Raw genomic sequence first — 21,664 nt, forward strand, 5'->3', positions numbered from 1 at the left:
GTGTGAGCCGAGTACAGAATGAAAAGATTATGAGCCCAATGAAAGACCTCTTGGAAAAGGGTCTTGTCTAGCCTAGTACTTCACCGTATTGCTCTCCAGTGTTGTTGGTTTTGAAGAAAGACGGATCTTGGAAAATGTGCATCGATTATAGCACTCTCAACGAAATCACCATCAAGAACAGATTTCCGACTCCTAGGATCGATAATATACTCGACAAGTTACAGGGATCCTCGTGCTTTAGCAGGATTGACTTGAAGAGTGGATATCATCAGATCAGGATAGCGCCAGGAGATGTCTACAAGACAGCTTTTCGGACGACTTTTGGGTTATTTGAGTTTTTGGTGATGCCTTTTGGCTTAACCAATGCTCCTGCGACATTTAACCGGATGATGGACAGGATTTTTCAAGAGTACAGGCTATTTGTTGGCACTTTCTTTGACGACATCATTGTTTTCTCCAAGAATGAGACAGAACACAGAGATCATCTGCTCCAAGTCTTTCAGGCATTACGAGATCACACGTTAGTGATTAATGCAAAGAAAAGTGAATTTTTCCTACCAGAAATACACTTTTTGGGACACATTGTGTCAGCAGCAGGAGTGCAAATGGACCCGGCCAAAATAGAGACTATCCGTGATTGGCCCGATTTGAGGAATGTCCATGAAGTTAGAAGCTTATTAGGACTGTGTTCGTACTATAGGCGGTTCATACGAAAGTTTGCAAAGGTTGCTCCCCTTTGCATATCTTGACACAGAAAGGAGTACCTTTTTCGTGGGGACCCACAGAGGTGACTGCCTTTCGGACATTGAAAGAGAAATTGACTACAGGACCTATTTTGACTTTGCCGGACTTGCAGAAGTCATTTGAAGTATATTGTGATGCTTGTGGTCGTAGTCTGGGTGCGGTCTTGATGCAAGAAGGCCATGTCATAGCTTACAAGAGCCGTTTGTTCTCTAGGCCGGAGATGACAGCACAGATCTATGAGAAAGAGCTTTTGGCGGTTATCCATGCTCTTACTCAGTGGCGGCATTACCTACTCGGAGCGGATTTTACTGTCTTTACAGACCATCAGAGTTGGCTCTACTTCTTGACACACAAGCAGCTTTCGGAAAGCAGATGCGGTGGGCGAACATCTTGTCACAGTTCCACTTCCAGCTTGTCCATGTGCAGGGACAGAAGAATGTGGTGGCAGATGCTTTGTCTCGGAAACCGTTGGTTCTGGCTGTTTCCGCGATACATCATAGGAGCTTCGAGGATATGGTCGATCAGTATGCCACAGATACAGATTTTGCAGATATTTTCACACGGATACGGGATGGGGAGATAGTAGCTGGATACTCCCTTCGGGAAGGCTACTTGATGAAAAAGACTATGTTGTGCGTTACACAGCCGTTGAGGAATAAGGTTATGACTGAATGCCATTGTCCACCTTTTACGGGTCACCGCAGCATTGCTACCACCATGAAGGGGGTAGAGAGATACTTCTTTGGGCCGAGACTCAAAAAGGATGTGGAAGAGTTTGTACGCAGTTGCTTGGTATGCCAGAAGGTCAAGTTTGACAGGCATAAGGCACAGGGATTGTTACAGCCTTTACCCATACCCACCCACCCCTGGGAAAGTATTGCAATGGATTTCATTTTTGATCTCCCAAGAACACAGAATGATCACGATGATTTCCCGATTACATGGCACGTCTGAGACGATTGTCTCAGACAGAGACCACAGATTTATGAGTTTGTTTTGGAAGGCAATTTGGGAGAACATTGGCACGCAGTTGCAGTTCTCGTCATCATTCCACTTGCAGACTGACGGGCAATTTGAGATTGCCAATTCAGTGATTTTAGATTTATTGAAGTCTTGTATCTCGGATCAGAAGACTCAATGGGAAAAGAACTTACCTTTGGTGGAATTTGCCTACAATAACACGATACACTCTTCGACGGGGAAGACGCCATGTGAGATTGTTGAAAGTGCTGCGAAGGTTCCATCCTTCCTGAGCACGAAAGATTAGATATTTGAAGCGGATGAATATTCGCGAGATTTGGATACGGCTTTTGGCAAGGTTCGCGAGACTTTGAAGGAGTCTCAAGAACGACAGAAAAAGGCAGCGGATCGCCATCGTCGCGACTTGAATTGAAGGAGGATGATTGGGTGCTCTTACTTTTGAGAAGGCACGCCTACAAAAGAAAAAGGGAAAGGAGAGGCTTTTTCCAAAGCTTAGTATGCGATACTACGGACCTTTCCAGATCACCGACAAGATAACTGATGTCTCCTTCCAATTGAAACTGCCAGATACTTGGGAGGATTCATAATGCATTGCATGTGAGTCTCTTGAACCTTGTTAAAGGGTGATGTGCCTGATAATAGGGAGCCTGATGAGCAACCCGAAGTGGAAGAAAACGAGGAGATCCTTGTTCCTGAACAGATTTTGGCACATAACGATGCGAAGAAAGGTAAAGTCCGAAGGCGGTTCTTGGTTTAGTTGCGAAGTGGATGGGGGAGGAGGACCTAGCAGATACTCCTCGGATTGTGAAACTTTACCTCGATGTTTTGGTTTAGCATAGTCTACTCCAAACGGAACCCAGAAACTCAGCTTGGCCGAAGATCTGGTGCAGTGGGATGCACAAGAGGGGAGTTACTCCGCTCCTTTGTCAACAGATGCCTTGATTTTGATACTAAAGTCACTGATGTCTCTTTGAGCTTCAGGGATACTGAGAGCTAACAGTATTCTGCTGGATGACTTTATGAAATGGAATTCCTGATAATGATACTGATTTGTTCTTGACTTCTTTTGAGTGCAAGAACTGATAGCCAAAATGACATTTTGGTCTAATTGATCTCGAATAGACATGGTTGCAATAGGGGTTAGTCAATCGGACATCGATGAGGTCCCCATTGGACCTAGATGTGATTGCTAGCTACATTGCCGATAAATCATGGTCTAAGATCCGAATGAATGTTGAATGTCATGTGATGTCCTGTGATGTCTGGTGATGTCCTGTGATGTCGTGTGATGTGACTGTCGATTTTGTACATGTGCTAGATGTGTGTTCCTAGTACATAGGTACTAACAGTCAGTGTCTGTTAAGACGGTTTATGGCTTTTGTCGGTTTTGCAGGCGTAATCGCGGTCGATTACAATGCTTTCAAGAGGGGGGTATGTCACAAAGTGATGACGTGGCGGACAGCAAAAACCCTAATTTCTGCCAGAAACCCTAATTTCCGAAAATCACGAAGACTGAAAAAAAAAAATTATGACGAGCGACGCGAATCTTGCTTTTTCTCTACGCCATGAGAAAGAGAGAGAACTTGCTTTTTTTTTTTAAAGAGACTTCTAAGAGAGAGAGAGAGAGAACTAATGCTTTTTATTTTTAAAGCTTTTGGGGCTCTGCTTTTGGGCCTCCCTTGTAACCTTTAAATTAGTGGTGAGGGCCTCACTTCTCAGAGCATTTGGACGCAAGTCTGAGAGTGAAACCCTAGCCACTCTCTTGTACTTTGAACTGATTAATATAAAAAGAAATACCGATAGGGGCGCCAATCTTTGGGGCCAATATCTCTAGGCACGGAACTCTGCCGCGCCAGTGCAAATCTATTGTGATCTGTGAATTGTTTTGAAGTGGTTATTTGGTGCTGTCGCGATTGATTTTTGACTTGGAGTGTCCAAGTCTGTTACATGTTGTCAAACCCTCCTCCGAAAGCCCCACTCTCTATGGCAAGAGCGGTCTACTATTGATTGCACAATCTGGTACAAAGTGAATGCATGTGACTGATGCAAGTCTAAGCTAGATCGATGATGACGATGGGGATGGCGAGACCGATCTAAGGGCTGAAAACTGAGGCTTTCTATCTGCTGTCCAAAAACGTTGATAGGCTGAATTCTGCTGGCTGAAATCTGCTCCTAAAAACGCTGATATGGCAGGTTCTTCATTGCTGACTTTCTGCTCCTAAAAACGCTGACATGGCTGGTCTTCATTGCTGAAAGCTGTTGGTCTTTACCTGCTGAAAAACGCCAGCAAAAAGGGGGGCGATTTGGGTCTAGAAAACACTAGGGCTGTGGGTCTTTTTCGGTGAAGCTTGCCGATGAAAACGCTACTGATGAGAGGCTATGGCAATGGAGTCCTTCTGTTCGAAACGCTAGCCAAGGGGGGAATCTGTGGCGATGGATCTTGATGAAAACGCTAGGGAATGGATGTCTTGCTTGGAGGAGAAACACCACCAAGGGGTCTTGCTGAGAAGTTGCCTATTGAGCAATGGTGCTCCAACTGCCTCTTCTGCCAATTAGTGCTAGTCTAGGTTTGCTTATATACAAACTTACTCAATTTCCCCTACCTACTTTCCAACAAAAGTCACTTAAAAATAATAAGTGAAAAATGTCAAAAATAGGGAAAATAGGCTAAATGCACTGAAAAATTCCCCTGAAGGATTCTGATGGATTCTGATGGGAATGCTTATGATCATGCTGTGTGCAACCAAAGGATATGCATCTACACTAAGTGCCTGGGCATGCACAATCTGCGAACAGACTCACAAAAGTCCCAGAACACTTCTAAATCTAGACTGACTGGACTGACTAAACCCTTGTCGTGCTGTAGCTTGTCCACGGACACATAGGGTTGGATGTGTCACGTGACAGAAAGGACTAGGTGATGGGTATTCCTGATGCATCACAAGGTGGGTGACGAGGGCATTGGAAAGGGAATATTCCATAGTTGGGAGGAAATTCCGAACCATGTTAGATTTGTGCAAAAGGATGAGCAAGCACTTAAAATGAAGATGGTTTCAAAGGAAACTTTGAAGAAAAACAAATGCTTTCTGAGAAAGCGGATTGTCACGTGACACATCCCAACCCTATGTGTCCGTGGACAAGCTTCACCACAGCAAGGTTAAGTCAATTCAGTCAAGTCTAGATTAGCAGTGATCTGGCACTTTTGTGAGTCTATTCGTAGACCGTGCATGCCCAGTCACTTAGCATAGATGCATATCCTCCGGTTGCACACAGCATGATCATCGGAATTCCCATCAGAATCCATTAGCATCAGTTAGGGGAATTTTCCAGTGTATTTAGCCTATTTTCCTATTTATTGGGATTTTCACTTATTATTTTTAAGTGACTTTCCAACAAAAGTAGGTAGGGCAATTTTGCTAAGTTAATATATAAGCAAACCCAAGTTCACACTTTCTGGCAGAAGAGGCAGCAAGAGCACATGCTCAACAGGCAACTTCTCAGCAGAACCCCCCCCAAGAGGCCTAGCGTTTTTGGAGCAAATCCATCAACCTAGCGTTTTTGCATAAAGAACCAGCCCTGGCGTTTTGCACAGCAGATCAGCCCCGACGACTACAGCAGACAGCAGATCAGCCTAGCGTTTTGCCTTTGCAGACAATCGGCGTCAGATTTATAAATTTTCAGCCCTAACGTTTTTGCATCTACTACAAACCCTAGCGTTTTGCAGATTCCCCGCGACGGAAGGTCAAAGAACATCAGCGTTTTCAGTTTTCAGCCCTTAGTACCCGCAGATCAAGTCCCGAACCTCGCAGATCTCACCTTCCCGCAGCAGTTCCTCGCCGCACGGTCAGTTTCCGTAAGGTTTACAGTTTCAGCCCGGAAAACACAGATTTCAGCATCTGCGTTTTCAACGCGTCGTCGTCGTCATCGACGTCGTCATCAACATAGAGTCAGAATTCGGCAGATAGAAGATTTGCAGATTTCAGCCCATAGCGTTTTTGGACAGCAGTAGAAAGATCTCAGATTTCAGCCATAAGGTCGTCGTCGTCATCACTGTCGTCGGCGGCGGCATAGTCCCATTGCATCAGTCCATTGCATACGCATTGTACACCTTTGTGTAATCAAAGTAGACCACTCTCGCCGACGAGAGTGGGGCCTTCGGAGGAGGGTTTTACAACCTCTCGGGTGTCGTATCTCTTCTCTCTCCTTCTCTCTGTCTCATTCATTTGCACGCACAATATCCACTCACTTTGTTCGTGACCACAGCACTCTACAAGACGGAAAGCTCTCTCTTTCCCTAAGAACTAAAAGGAACCTTGAGCAATAAAGATCACTAATCTTGAGAAAATACAACATTCATTCCGTTGCACCTAACATTGGTATCAGAGCTTTGGAAGTGTTCTGCATTACTCAAGGAAAAAACCACAAGAACCACAAGAATTTTTTTTGCTTGTTGCGATCGCACGAACCCAAGATTACTTGGGCGTGGCAATTCCTAATCGTGTTTTGTTGAAGAGTGACAGGAATCCCAAGAAAGAAGGGCTTGTCCAACCTCCCCTTGTGTCTCTTTTCACTCATTGAGAGCGGACCGTGCACTTAGCGGCCGGCCAATCGACGTGAAGTGGGAAAAAGCAACCTTGGTGTGAGCGCAAGGCCGCCAAGGGGTGCGCCCGCAGAAAAGGGTAGAACTCCGGTGAAGAGAAGATCCTTCTCCAACGCGATTTGAAAGCGAAAGAAAACCTCAAGAACCCCAAGAACCCAAGACCCTCAAGACTCAAGAACCTCGAGACCCCCAAGAACCCAAGTTCCTCGTTAACTTAAGAACCAAAGACCCGCAAGAACCCAAGTTCCTCATGAACTTAAGAACCCACAAGAACCCACGATTGCAGAATGGTCATCACTCGAAGCGGAATGGATACTTCACTTGGAGGTGATGAGCATGAGAGAGGCGAAGAAGAATTTTCCCCACCAGGAGGTTTTTCCGACCCTTCCCCATCTACGACAAAGATTGCACTAACTCCTATGGAGGAGTTGGACCAAGAAAGAGAAGCGGACAGAAAAGCCTACGAAGAAGACATGGCAGCCATCGAGCGTAAGTACCAAGAAAGAATGGCAGCCATAGCGCAAGAGAACAAAGCAAGACAAGCAGAATTTGATCGCCAGAACAAAGCCCTCAAAGAAAAGAGCGACCACCACAACAAAGAGTTTTGGCGACTCTATTCTCAAGTTCAGGCACAGATGCAAGAGATTTGGGGAAAGGAGACTCTCTCAGTCTCTTCTTCTCCAAAGCATGACACACAGGATTTGCATGATTGTGTGAAGCATGATGATGATTTGATTGACAATGACTTGCATGATGATTTGAAGCACAATGATAAGCATGATGATTTGGATGCCAATGATTTGCATAATGATTTGGATGACAATGACGAGCATGATGATTTGCATGATCAAGATGTGATTTCTCACACGCATGATGATTTGCATGATCAAGATGTGATTTCTCACAAGCATGATGAGTTGCATGAAGAAGATGTGATTGTTCACAAGGATGATGTGTTAGTGGATGCTTTTCCTAGCGAAGCTAACCTCGTTGTAGATTCAAGCAGTCACGAAGATCTGATCTTGGCTTTCGAGTCGAGGTCTAAAGAATCCCCACAGGACGATTCGATCATTCAAGACGAACCGATCTTGGCTCTCGAGCCTTGGTCCAAAGAACCCTCACAGGAAGTATCATGTGTTCGCATGATTGATACGCACGCATTGTTCGAATGTTTCATTCGTGAAGGTTTCCTGTATTTTAGTCAGCATCGTTATGTGATCCCTTTTCCTAGGCATGACAACTGTATGTTGAGCACGTTTCTCTCATGGATGAGCACGAATGTATGCGGATTGTTCATGAAAAGCTGAAAAGTTTGTATGTAAGAAAGTCACATTCCATGTCTCTTCCTTGGCATGACACAGTTTCCGAACGAGCACATGAAAGTATGAGCACCAAGCACGGGCATTTCCATTGTGATTTGCCAAAGTTGATTGATTTCGATCAAACAGAAAAGATTCGATCTTATTGTTTGCATGTGTTTGATGAACGGATTGTCACTCCGTCTCTATGTTCATCTACATTGCATACACAGTCTTTAGAGAAGATAAGATTTTTTTCCTTCACTTTACATGGAATGGGTATGTTCATGGTTTTGTGTTGGAGATGGTTTCAGGAATTTTCAACCATGGAGATTCTTGAAGATGAAAGAAGCAGGACTCTAGACGAAGTTGCAGCAAGAAAGGAGATACAGAAGACTTTGTGTCGCTTTCGGCGCGGCCCAAAGAAGCAAGCATTGTAGACCTTTATGAAGTTCAAGTACCGCACGACCCACACATCAGAGTGGGCCGGCGAAGAGTCCCTTCCAGGATTCCGGATGCTGTTGGCGATCTCCCTCGACGCCATACAATTCGGTACCAGTACCTCACTTTGCAAAGGAGGGGATGTCACGTGACACATCCCAACCCTATGTGTCCGTGGACAGGCTTCACCACAACAGGGTTCAATCAGTTCAGTTCAATCAAGTCTAGATTAGCAGTGATCTGGCACTTTTGTGAGTCTATTCGTAGACCGTGCATGCCCAATCACTTAGCATAGATGCATATCCTCCGGTTGCACACAGCATGATCATCGGAATTCCCATCAGAATCCATTAGCATCAGTTAGGGGCATTTTCCAGTGTATTTAGCCTATTTTCCTATTTATTTGGATTTTCACTTATTATTTTTAAGTGACTTTCCAACAAAAGTAGGTAGGGCAATTTTGCTAAGTTAATATATAAGCAAACCCAAGTTCACACTTTCTGGCAGAAGAGGCAACAAGAGCACATGCTCAACAGGCAACTTCTCAGCAGAACCCCTCCCAAGAGGCCTAGCGTTTTTGGAGCAGATCCATCAACCTAGCGTTTTTGCATAAAGAACCAACCCTGGCGTTTTGCATAGCAGATCAGCCCCGGCGACTACAGCAGACAGCAGATCAGCCTAGCGTTTTGCCTTTGCAGACAATCGGAGTCAGATTTACAGATTTTCAGCCCTGGCGTTTTTGCATCTGCTACAAACCCTAGCATTTTGCAGATTCCCCGCGACGGAAGGTCAAAGAACATCAGCGTTTTCAGTTTTCAGCCCTTAGTATCCACAGATCAAGTCCCAAACCTCGCAGATCTCACCTTCCCGCAGCAGTTCCTCGCCGCACGGTCAGTTTCCGTAAGGTTTACAGTTTCAGCCCGTAAAACGCAGACTTCAGCATCTGCCTTTTCAACGCGTCGTCGTCGCATCGTCGTCATCAACATAGAGTCAGAATTCAGCAGATAGAAGATTTGCAGATTTCAGCCCATAGCGTTTTTGGACAGCAAAAGAAAGATCTCAGATTTCAGCCATAAGGTCATCGTCGTCATCATTGTCGTCGTCATCGGCATAGTGCCATTGCATCAGTCCATTGCATACGCATTGTACACCTTTGTGTAATCAAAGTAGACCACTCTCGCCGACGAGAGTGAGGCCTTCGGAGGAGGGTTTTACAACCTCTCGGGTGTCGTATCTCTTCTCTCTCCTTCTCTCTGTCTCATTCATTTGCACGCACAATATCCACTCACTTTGTTCGTGACCACAGCACTCTACAAGACGGAAAGCTCTCTCTTTCCCTAAGAACTAAAAGGAACCTTGAGCAATAAAGATCACTAATCTTGAGAAAATACAACATTCATTCCGCTGCACCTAACATGCTTTCCCGCAAGGCAGTCTATGTCTGCATTGCATTCGTGCATGTGGTTATATCCAAGGACGCCTGGGAAGTGCTGTGTAAGCATTGTTTTCAACTTATAAGGTTTTATTGAGTTTTTGTGCAAGTTCAAACCATTTTTAGAATAGACCGGCCACCCACTTGATAAATGGGCGGCCACCTTTAAAATAAAAGAAGAGCAAATCACAAAAGGTAACCAGCGCTGCCTTTCTATAACAATGCTCTCTCCTTCTGGCTGATGGCGCAAGAGATCCCTCTCTGTCCAGCTTTGGCGCCCCTCCTCCAATATTCCAACCGGCAAGACTACCCCTATTCCTGCCGGCTGCCAGGAGCTACAAAAGCACTCTCTCACACTCCCAACAAAAAGAAAAAGCCAGCGCTAGCAAGAAGATGCTGTTGCAGGTTTCAGTCGGTTAATTGCCCATGGCTGTCTCAAGTGTACCACATGTCGTCGAGACCATGTAGACGGGTACCATTGTGAAGAAGTGCCTACGAAGATCAAATCCATCAAGACAAGCTGTTGTTTTTTCTCTGTTTTCAGCCCATAAACGAGGAGGACAGGGCTGATTTACGAGAAGGAACCCGAGACCACACCTCTTATGTGTGTAAAATTGGAAAAAAGGATTCTCTGTGCAGAGATCTCTTCCGGGGAGTTGCTTTTCGAGCATAGAGACTTTTGAAGGTAGCGTTTTACATGTTATGATCTCAGAGTATTTGTTTGCAGGTGTACTTCTTCTTCGTGAGGGAGTAGGAGCAGAGGAAGGCATGAGCCTCTGTAGGAGAAAAAGTGCTCTAAGGAACTAGAACCAGATCAACCCAAGGGTTTCATACCCGAGATTGGGAAGAAGATTCACGAACCTGAGAGTGATAGACTCTCGATTTGGGATAAGAAACTTGAGATCCCCAAGAAAGGACTTTGCATCCGAGGAAATGCAGAGTTATTCTCCAAGAAGAGGATTCTGGGAACAGAGTTGGAAAAGAGTTGCAGGGATACCATGCCCTGAGTCTGGAAGGTGAGGTCCAGAGGCGAGAACCTTGGTTCTTAAAAATTCGGAAGAAGGAATGGAAGATCCTTGGAATAGGGTTCTGCCCTAGGAATAGGAAGCTGAGGCTTCCAAGAACCATTAAGTCATATTCTAGAATGAATGTGGTAATATGTTCGGTTCAAGTGCTTGTATAGACTTCTCCTCAGTAATCAAGATACCAGTATGGAGGGAGGGGGAACCAGCCCATCTTTTGGTCCCAGTATTCTCTCTCTCTCTCTCTCTCTCTCTCTCTCTCTCTCTCTCTCTCTCTCTCTCTCTCTCTCTCTCTCTCTCTCTCTCTCTCTCTCTCTCTCTCTCTCTTCCATTTATCGAAGTATATTTTATATTGTTATGCGCTCCCGTTTGTGACAAGACCACCAATCGTCAAGAGGAGGCCGAAAACTCTACCAAAGAATCTATGATAGCCAACTTCAGATCTCCAAAGCCGTATACAACGGCACATCCCAGCAGAATCTATGATAGCCAACTTCAGATCTCCAAAGCCGTATACAACGGCACATCCCAGCAGAAGAGACATCACCACTGCAAGAAGACAATGCACCAAAAATATGAGAGAGAGAGAGAGAGAGAGACTATAGCCATCCCTTGCGATGATCAATAGGGCTATGACATTCTTCAACCTGCAAACAGAAGGAGTATATGGTGCAAATCTGAATGCGAGGCACAAACTACCCAACACACAAACCAATCCTCACCCACCAAACCAATTCCAGACCTAAATCACCCATCAAACAGGAGAAGAACAAAAAGTAAACAGGCAGAATAGGCAAACATACACGCTCGCACACCTCAACCACAAGCATCACACACAAAAAACAATAAGACACATACAAACAAGCAAGCTAAACAAACAAAAACCATGAGACACAAAGAAAAATACTTGTGTAAGAACAACAAACAAAACAAAAGGAAAGAGACCGTAGCAAACAAAACAAAAGGAAAGAAATCGTCACAGGTAGCACAAGTGACATAAGAGGGGACAAGTCGAGCACATGTAGTTTTGTAAACCTTAAGCGACCACCGTAGTTAAAAGTACGATGGTTGCTTAAGGTGGGACAGTGGAAAATCAATCCCCTGCGTCGAGGCCTCTCTCTCTCTCTCTCTCTCTCTCTCTCTCTCTCTCTCTCTCTCTCTCTCTATATATATATATATATATATATATATATATCCACGCACGTGCACACTTACTACTTTAAATGCATCATATCATCTCCTCATCTACAGCGACATGTGCAAAGGCCTGGATTAGGAGAGCTTGTGGTGGGAGCACAGGTCTGCTTCGGCCATGCAACTAGTTCTTTCGTTTCCGTTAGTTAAACACAAGAGAAATTACTTATCCTCTTCATCCTTCTCTGACTTCGCTCGTGGCATCTCTTTCGGCATTCCTCATTCTGAAGGACCTCCTTGAATGAGAGAGAGAGAGAGAGAGAGAGAGAGAGAGAGAGAGAGAGAGAGAGGTTCCTACCGTGCAGTCGCGGTTCCATGAAACTTGATACGCGTCATGGTGAGCTTCGTCGGCAGCAGCTGCAGTAACAGCACCGCGGAAGGCAGCAACTCAGACCTTGTGATCAAGAGCGACACGTCCCTCTCCCCAAAAAATTAAAATCGTCAGCTTAAGCAGCAAGACTAAGGTAATAAGGTTGTAAGAAGAAATTAAGGCCCTTATCACACATGAACGTGTGCGCAAATGATATGGCAAAAGCAGATTCGCTGGCTAATAGTGCAGCCACATCATGGAGTAGAGTTTATGTGGAATCTGAGGTAATCCTCAGCTGAGAAGTCCGTTTGAGTTTGCAAAATTGAAAGGGGAGAGAAGTTTTTATATTTTGCAAAAATAGAAGGCCGAGGACAACTTATCCCCCCCCCGCCCAAACTGTTTTCTCTCTCTCTCTCTCTCTCTCTCTCTCTCTCTCTCTCTCTCTCTCTCGGGGGGAGAACGCGAGGAGCCTCTCTCTCTCCTATGTCCCTCACGGCGTGAACCCATCCGGCTTGACCAGCAGCCAGCCTCGGACATGTACACAAGGTCTGAGCGGGAGAGGCATGCTCAGCAAAGATTGTAATTGTAATGGGTGTCTACAACCTTGTAAGGTAATAAGGTTGTAAGAAGAAATTAAGGCCCCTATCACACATGAAAGTGTGTGCAAATGATATGGCAAAAGTAGATTCACCGGCTACTATGTCCGTCGGGGCGTGAACCCATCCGGCTTGACCCCCTTGCCCATCAGTAGAGCCAGCCTCGGACATGTACACAAGGTCTGAGCGGGAGAGGCATCTTGCCTTACAAACTTGTCGTTGATTCATGTCTTGCTCAATGAAGAGTTTCATTTTAATGGGTGTCAACGAAGACGTGTCGTTGATTTGTGCGTTGCTCAACAAAGATTTTAATTGTAATGGGTGTCTACTTGCATGTGGCACTGTAAGTGTCCAAACAAACTCTTTTTGAGCTTGTTCGGCGTTCGTGTGTGACACGGGTCTAAGGTCGAGTTAAAGAGCGTGAGTCCTCCATGGTAATGGGCCAAAATTTTGAGACCCATTTCTAGACCCACAACGAAACGAGCGAACCCTCCCCCTTCAAGCAATCTGCCTTTGCTGCCCACTTTTCAACAGAAAACGTAATGAGTGAAGCTTGAACGCAGACGACTAGCTAGTTGCACTAACACCTTGCCACTATGTTGCCTTGCACTGGCTGCTCCAAATCTGAAATAAATTTGTTGTATTACCTCCGTCTCTTCTGAACGAGGAGTTGAACGGAGAAATCTCGATTGGTAGGCTCATATGAACCCTCCCTAAGGCTATAATCGGTTGATTTTGGTTACTTGGAACTTCATACTAGCCAAGTACCCTAGTATACAATATGTTTCTGTAGTTGGTTTGTTGGTACTCAATGCATATGACTATCCCTCTGCAGGGAATTGAGTTCAATCCTCCTGGTTTTACTAGGAATCAAGTGCATCTGATACATCCTTCTATTTTGATGGGAATTGAGTGCATAGGATTAATCCTTCGGAGGAGAGCAAAGTGCTTATGTTTGGATAAAGATTCTAGTGGATTTTAGCATTGCTTTTTTGGTTTTGCTTATAGAGTATTCCACCACGAGTGTTGATGGTTGAATCCCTCTTAGTTTAGCTTACTTATTTGATGGTTTGTTGCCCTTCAAACTTTGTCTATACTGTGCAATTGGCATAATACTGATTTTCCTTATGGTTAAGGAAAGATGTATTTGGCTATTAGCCAGGGCATGCAATCTTGAGCACAAAAAATGATGGGTCTTTCTTCTTCCCAATTGCCTCGAATCCATGTCCTCATTTTGTTTGAATGGCTGGGAATAGTTGTTCTTGCTTTTTGGTGATAATCTTGAGGATGCTTTTGGAAAAAACTTGCAAAGATCTTGAGGATATGTTGGCGTATACGTCGCGATTGGATGCTAGCATAGCGAGAACAAAACCAACAACTCTATGTCAGTCAAGGACGAAGCTTAACCCGTAGGTGCATGGAAACAAGAAGATGGATGTCAAGCACCTTCTAGACCTTCTAAAACAATCTCTACTCGAGGAAATCAATTATAAACGTTCTATGCACTAGTGAAAGCAACTCAACCTACGATATTCATGCTATCCGAAACTAGACCAAACGCATTCAAAATGTCACAAAACTCATAGGACACGCTCTCCTCATCAACATATTATCAATGTATGGACTCTGACTTGATATCCTACCTCAAACCACTTCGTGCAACAATCGCGTTATAAAGACAGGTAGTAAAATGCAGGTCACCAATGTTCGTTGTGTATGGTCCTAATCCGTAGTTCTACTTGCCATGAACCCATAGGTATTAAAAAAATCACCAAACAGACACACGGTTTGCAACAAGAAAACTCACCCGGAAGCTCGTAGGAGCTCGCTTGCGAAGACGTCATAATCGTGCAAACTTGGTGTTGGATGGAAGCCCTAGCTATTGCTAATGCATTGGCGGTGTCGCTTTCGCAATGGAGGTTCCATAGAGCGCATAGGGAAGAGAAGAAATCTCTCTCTCTCTCTCTCTCTCTCTCTCTCTCTCTCTCTCTCTCTCTCTCTCTCTCTCAGTCTCTCAGAGACACAGCGCACAATAAACTTCGGATTTAATTAATTTGAAAAGTAGGCTTAGGGTTACAAAAATTGGCTTATTTACAATTCCTCCTTAGAGGCTTGTTCCCACAAAGAATATTAGCCGCTCAAAGATTACAAAAATGTCATTCCGCTTCAAAATAATGATACAAAAAAGTTGGGAAAGCTCCTTCGGTGTTTGGCCGTCGACACTCCCCCCTTCTGCGTTCATGTCGTCCCTAACATGACGGGTCTTGATCTTCTGCTTCTGGTAAAAGTTGTCTTTGTGTCAATGGAACCCTTGGGGCTTTAGCAACTTCAAGTATGATTCGCACCTTATATTGCCCAAGGTGACTGTGGGACCGGATATTTTGATATCATACGTAAAGAAGCCGGTGTAGAAGGCTTCCTCAAAAGCTTGCATGTGGTAGCTTGGTAAGAACATTACCCATTGATATAGCATATGTAACACCTCCGGAGATGGCTGTTTTTACAAATCAAATGTCATTGTGGGTGGTGACAGTGTCACTCGTTGTGACAGGAGGGTTGAGTCGTAGCTTTGGATGGTGCGAACACTTCAATGCAAGCCAAAAGGGTTTTGCATATTTTCCTCATCATCACACACGTCAAGTCAAGGGAGCCAATGAAATTCTTAATGATTCCCTTAAGGGTTTTCACCATATAAGAGACACTTATTCTCTCTTCTTCCTTGGGTGTGTGTGACAGAGATGGGTAATTAAGCCAGTTGGGATGTCTCTTCAAGATTTTGAAGTGGTTTGCCCAAGTGCATACACGAGGGATTGGGCAGAATAGAATGTCAACCCTGAGTATTTTCGGGGCTTCCACCAAGTACTTCAAAAACCCGGGGTACTTGAGGAGCCACGCTTTTCTCCACCTTGGTTGGTAGTTCACTATTTTCTTTGCAGTCTTTGTATTTTTGACATCTCCATCATATATTGGCTCCATTACTTCTGCTTTGACTCTTTTCTTGATCACCGTCACTTCATACTTTAGGAGAGAATATGGGAGTGTAGGTTGCATACATTCCTCCCTAAGCACATTTGTGGCAAGCCCTTGGACTCCTACATTCTTGTCTCCCATTCCAAGGCTGCCTTGTGGTCCTCAATTGTGGACTTTTCTATCAAAATTTGGAGACGTGCCTCCTCCTTTGCAGTCAATGGTTTCTCTACTTCTTTTTGTGTCTCTATCTGTTCTTCTTGGTGATGCAGATCATCTGCATTCTAAGGAACTTCCATGGGCTCATCTCTGGCGTTAGTCCCTAGATCATTGGGCCCTGATTTTGTTTCTTGTGTCCTTGCCTCGGCTATTTCTTTTTGTAATTCTATTATTTGTTGTTGAACAAGCACATCTCTTTTACTAGCTTCTTCTGCTTGGTCCACCAACATCTCTTGCAGTGTAGCCAATTGTTGTTGGAGCTCTTCATGTTCTTCTTGAAGCTCTTGGTGTTCATTTTTCATTCTTTCCTCTGCGGCTAGAGATCCTTCTACCATATGCATTCTTTGTCTTTACTCTAGCCGTAATTCCTTTTGGAGGGCAATGATTTGTGCTTCCAAGGCTTGGATAACCTGACTATCTACCCCTACACTTGCCCATGCAGCCCTCGGGGTTTCCCTTAGTCTCTTGATTGTTAAGTCCTGGAGCTCTAATTTTGCTTTCAGCTCTAACACTTCATCTTTCGCTACCTCCAGCTCATCTTCTGCTCTTTCTTTTTCTTCTTGGAGAGACTTGACTTCTCTCAAAACCTCTACCATTTCCAGCGTTAGACTGTCTCGTTCGCTCTCAGCCTCTCTTAGTGTTGCATTGAGAGTCTCAAGCTCTTTTTCGGCTTCCTCAAATTTCAAGTGGGTAATTTGGATCGTGCTTGAAAGGTTATCATGTTTCGTTTGCATATATTTCTTCTCTGGTACGCAGCACACTTTTTTCTTCAGCAATTGTTAGAGATGGAATTCTGATTCTAGTCAGTATCTGACATGCGGCTCTTACGTCATCTTCATTTGTTGCTACCAAGTTTCTGGTTGATGGCCTATTGATCGAGCCAAAAAAGGGAACCTGATGTCCCATACTTAACATGACCCCCACTGGAGGTGCTCTCCACGGGCTGGCCAATGGTCTCCATTGTGGCGCTTGCGATATGTGGACCAACCCTAGCACTCCAAGCTATGGGGAATGCCTTTCTTGAGCTCTTCTTTGCGTTTCTTGATCTAACTGTGGTCCTTGAGATCTATCAGCTCTTATCTGTTCAGTAGGGATCTCCTGTCTCTGTAGTTCCTGTCTGGCAGCCCATGGTGGAGTTGGAGTGCCGTAAACTACTGTTGAAAACTTTTCCATTGTGTATCCGGCTTGAAGGAGGTCTTCATAGGTATCCCTTTCTTCTTTTTCTTTGTCTCTTGGTGGAGGTGTTGCCTCTTCTGTCCCTTTTGATTAGCGTTGTGGTTGGGGTGTAGAGGGTTTTGGACTTGGAGGAGGAGTGGAGGAGCCTGGTGGTGAAGTTGGTGGGGTTTTGTTTTTTCCTTGGTCATCATCTTGACCCTTCTTAGCTGTAGGCTCTTGCGTTTCTTTCAGCTTCTTCTTAATGTCTTGTACCTCCTCCATTGTAAAGGGCTCTAAATTGTGTTGTTCGAGCACCTTTTCTGTTTCTTCATATGCCAACTTTTGTCTCCTTTGAGTGCTCATTCTGTCATGAACTGCTCAATCAACCTCTCAATCCGAGCGGCTTTTTGGCTGTGTGTCTGTTTGGGCCTTGTTTCTTTGGTCACTATCATTTTACCCTTCTTCTTTGGAGGTTCCACAGGCTCTTCCTCTGGTACTGTCTCTAGCCTTCTCCGAAGTTGTGTGGTGACTGGTGGAGCCACTGCAATTACTAGTTCATCTTCTGTATCTGGCTTCAACTTGAACCACTCATTCTGTGTTGGCGGGTCTGGTTATTGTCCTCTAGCGCTGATGGCTTCATATGCAATCTTCGTCAATGTTTCTCCCCCTCCAATGTACTTTGGCTTGTCCATTCCCAAGATGACCACTTGCTCATGTAGACATTGGGCATAATTTACTTCTTTGGGCATAATGCTTTTCAATGCCTAGGTTATAGTAGTAGCCACTGCATGGGGAGGAGCTATGTATTTTTGGGGCCGCTTGCTGCAAACATGGAAGTATTGGTTGTAGAGCTTGCAGATCTTTGCAGCTCTTGGGTCCACAAGGTCTTCAAATGTTTGATTGGGTTTGTTTTGGGAGTAGACCTTTACTTCGTCTCTTCTTTCTCTAATGCAGCTTCCCTTATTGTGGAGCCCTAATGCATCTACTATGGTTTAAGGGGTAATCACAATCTATGTCTTCTGTCCGTCCAAAGCAGTAATCACTGCCTTGCTGTCTTTCTGGATTGAGCTAACTTGCTCGTAGAATCTTTGCATATCCACACCCACTGGTGGTGCTGTGAAGAAGTTTTATAAATCTTCTCTTTCCAGTTGGGTGAGGGTGTCTTCTTTGTTTGCATATTCTAACATTTCTTGTGGATTCATTGGGATATCCACTGTGTTTCTTTGCGGGTCTCTAAAGGTACCTTGGTACACTGCCAATCCTTCCTTTCTAGTGTGGCCTCATCTACCCAAGCCTTCGTTGGCTTTAGTGTCTCTTCTGGCAGTGTGTAAGGCTCACTGGCTGCAATAATGTCCTTCAAGGACATCCTTTTCTTCTTTGCTGTGTTGGAATTAGGGTTACAGAGAAATGCACACAGCTTGGAGAAGACGAAGGAAGCTCAAGGCACACAATAGAGAGTGTGTTACTTAGTATGCAATGGAAAGATAGATAGCCCTAGGGTGATGGGCGTATATACAATGCTTGGGGGAAAAAACCTCCTAAAGAGGGAAAAAATGCCCCGGCGGTCCTAGTGTGTTCACACACGTCACTACCACATGTATATGGTAACAAATCCCCCTTGGAGTGATGTGGTGAACGAGAGCTGGCACATGAGTAAAGGGAAGTGCCATGCCTTGAGGACATGATTGGTCCACAAAGGGGAATAAGCCCAAAGCTTTGCGAAAAGCTTCAAGCTTCTCACGAGACAATGCCTTTGTGAAAAGATCTGCAAGGTTGTCATGTGTTGGCACATAAGCCAAGCTGATCTCTCCTGCTGAGAGCCTCTCCCTGACATAGTGGTAATGCACCTCAATGTGCTTTGTGCGAGCATGAAAAACTGGGTTCCTCACAACTGCCAATGTGCTCTGACTGTCAGTGAAGATAGTGTTGGCAGTGTCCTGTCCGACACCCAAATCATCCATAAGGTGTCTGAGCCATACACACTCAACTGTAGCTGTGAAGACTGCCCTGTACTCATCCTCACAACTCGAAGTGGCCATAGTAGGTTGCTTCTTTCTCAACCATGATATACATGAACTGCCAAGCATGAAACAAAAACCACTTGTGGACACTCACGTGTCAAAACAACCAGCCCAATCTGAGTTCGAAAAAGCATGTAAGTCTAGTGGCAATGATCCCCCCTTGGGATAAAACAAGCCAAGATGTAAAGTGCCACTAAGGTAGCAGAAAATCCTCTTGACAGGCTTAGACCCTGGGCTATGCATAAATCTGCTGACCTGTGAGACTGCAAACTGAATATCTGGCCTCATGTTGCATACATAAATGAGGCAGACAACAACAGTTTGGTAAAGAGTGACATCAGCAGGATTGCCAGCATCATGTAGACTCAACTTCAAACCTGTTTCCATGGGAGTGGCAATAGGTTTGCAATCCTCAAGTCCAAATTTACATAGCAATGTCTCTATGTAACTTTTCTGACACAAGGCAATACCACCATCACATTGCTTAAACTGTATACCCAAGTAATGATGCAACATCCCCAAATCTTTCATCTTGAAAGTAGTATTCAAATCAGCCTTAAATTCAGCAATATGTCTCTCATTTGGTCCAGTGATCAACAAATCATCGACATAAAGAACCACAATGAGAAGTACATCACCCTCACGCTTTACATACAATGTGCTTTCTGTTGGACTGTTACGAAAGCCTCGTTTAACCAAATGAGTGTCAGCTTTCTCATGCCAAGCACGAGGAGATTGCTTCAACCCATACAAAGCCTTCTTACATCTGCACACTTTGTCCTCTTGTCCTTTTATGACAAAACCGCGAGGCTGCGTTACATAAACTTCCTCAAATATGTCACCATTCAAGAAAGTAGTAACAATGTCTGATTGATGTACATCCCAACCAAAATGAGTTGCCAATGCATAGTATTCATATGACAAGTGGGAGCAAAAGTCTCTTCATAATCTATACCTTTTTGCTGTGCATAACCCTTTGCAACAAGTCAAGCCTTATGGCGATCGATCTCACCATCCGGCTTGCATTTCAACTTGTAAACCCACTTCGTACCAATGGTCTTTTTGCCAGGAGGCAAATCACATAAAGTCCATGTGTCATTTTCTATAAGTGCATCATATTCTGATTGCATGGAAGCCATCCAGAATTTTGTGCTTCATCAAAAGACAGAGCTTCCTCAGCATCATGTAAGCTAGACACAGCCAAAGCATAACAATCTGATGCATAAGATGCATGGCGAGAGCCTGAACGAGTACGACTAGACAAAGGTGCATCCATTTTACTGTCACGCAAAGTGTGCACCAACCATTTTGGCATACCTCTAGCCTGCTCATTTTCAACCCTTTCCTCATCAAGTACATCATGTACATCTGCATCAGTAATAGGCTGATCTGTAACATTTTTGGAAACCCCCATAGGCTGTACATTTGCCTCATTGGAATTTACATTCGAACTTCCACCACTGAAAAGAGGCAACAAAGTGTCATAAATGTCCTGTGAGCTTACATTATTGTCTCTAGTACATGACAGCAAGGGTTGAACAGAATCTTCCACAAACACTACATCCCGTGAAACCAAAATACTCTTTGTTTGCAGATGATACAACCTGTAACCTTTGCTTTCAACACTATTACCAACAAAAATACATTTGACAGCCTTATCATCCAATTTTTTGCACTGTGTTTGTGGCACCAAAGCATATGCCAAACAACCAAAAACACGCATGTGCTCAATAGAAGGCTTTCTATCATGCCATGCTTCATATGGAGTAATAGACTGCAAAGCTTTCGTAGGACACCTGTTAAGTACATAAGTGGCACACATGATGGCCTCAAGCCAAAAAGAATGCAGCAAAGCTTGACTTTTGACCATACATCGTGCCATTTCCGTCAGTGACTTGTGTTTCCTCTCAGCAACACCATTTTGCTGAGGTGTATAAGGCACTGTACATTGGTGTTTCATCCCACGACTAGCCAGAAATGCATTGAATTCATGAGACATATACTCCCCCCCCTCGATCAGAACGGAGGGTGCCCATAGTACATTTAGAGACATTTTCAGCCATAGCTAGAAATTGTTTGAAGCACATAAAAACTTTGGACTTCGCTTTAAGCGAAAATACCCATGCATGCCTGGAGTAATCATCAATGAAAGTCACAAATTAAAGGTAATTGCCCAAGGACGGAGTTTGCATGGGCCCACAAACATCACTATGCACAAGCTGCAACGCTGCATCTTACCCAATATACAGCCTTCACAAACATGTTTGACAGGTGCTTCAAGAGGCGGCAAAGAAGCAACCATATCAAATTTCTGCAAACGCAACAAACTGGCAAAATTCAGATGACCAAAACATGCATGCCAAAGTTTTGCATCTGAAATAGCCCTTGAATCTGCAACAGCATTTGCAAAATTTTGTCCACACTTGTCATACAAAGTGATCTTATACAGCCCACGACACAAAAGGCCAGATGCAACAATTTCATCACCAAAACTGAGATCATGAACTGTACATCTGTCATCCACAAACTTGACTACAAGTCCAAGTCTAGCAAGTGCAGATACAGACAAGAGATTCTTCTTTATCCCAGGTACATAAAGTGCATCAACAAGTGTGAAGGAACTGCCATTTGCAGCAGTAAGCACAATCTTTCCAACTCCCTGAACCGGATAAGAGGCATTGTTG

General features: G+C 44.4%; 1 protein-coding gene across 1 annotated transcript in view; it reads right to left on the reverse strand.

Annotated features, from left to right (window-relative positions):
* Window positions 1-12,189, reverse strand: part of LOC147434997 (uncharacterized) — a 30,396-nt gene extending 18,207 nt beyond the window's left edge. The window contains exon 1 of the mRNA XM_086490068.1: window positions 12,011-12,189. Coding sequence (XP_086346194.1) covers window positions 12,011-12,048 — 38 coding nt within the window. The 5' untranslated portion in view covers window positions 12,049-12,189. The remainder of the gene's footprint in view (window positions 1-12,010) is intronic.
* Between the last annotated feature and the right edge of the window lie 9,475 nt (window positions 12,190-21,664).

The sequence above is a fragment of the Adiantum capillus-veneris genome, chromosome 19 (genome assembly GCF_014529385.1).
Source record: "Adiantum capillus-veneris isolate H3 chromosome 19, ASM1452938v2, whole genome shotgun sequence".
Classification (NCBI taxonomy): domain Eukaryota; kingdom Viridiplantae; phylum Streptophyta; class Polypodiopsida; order Polypodiales; family Pteridaceae; genus Adiantum; species Adiantum capillus-veneris.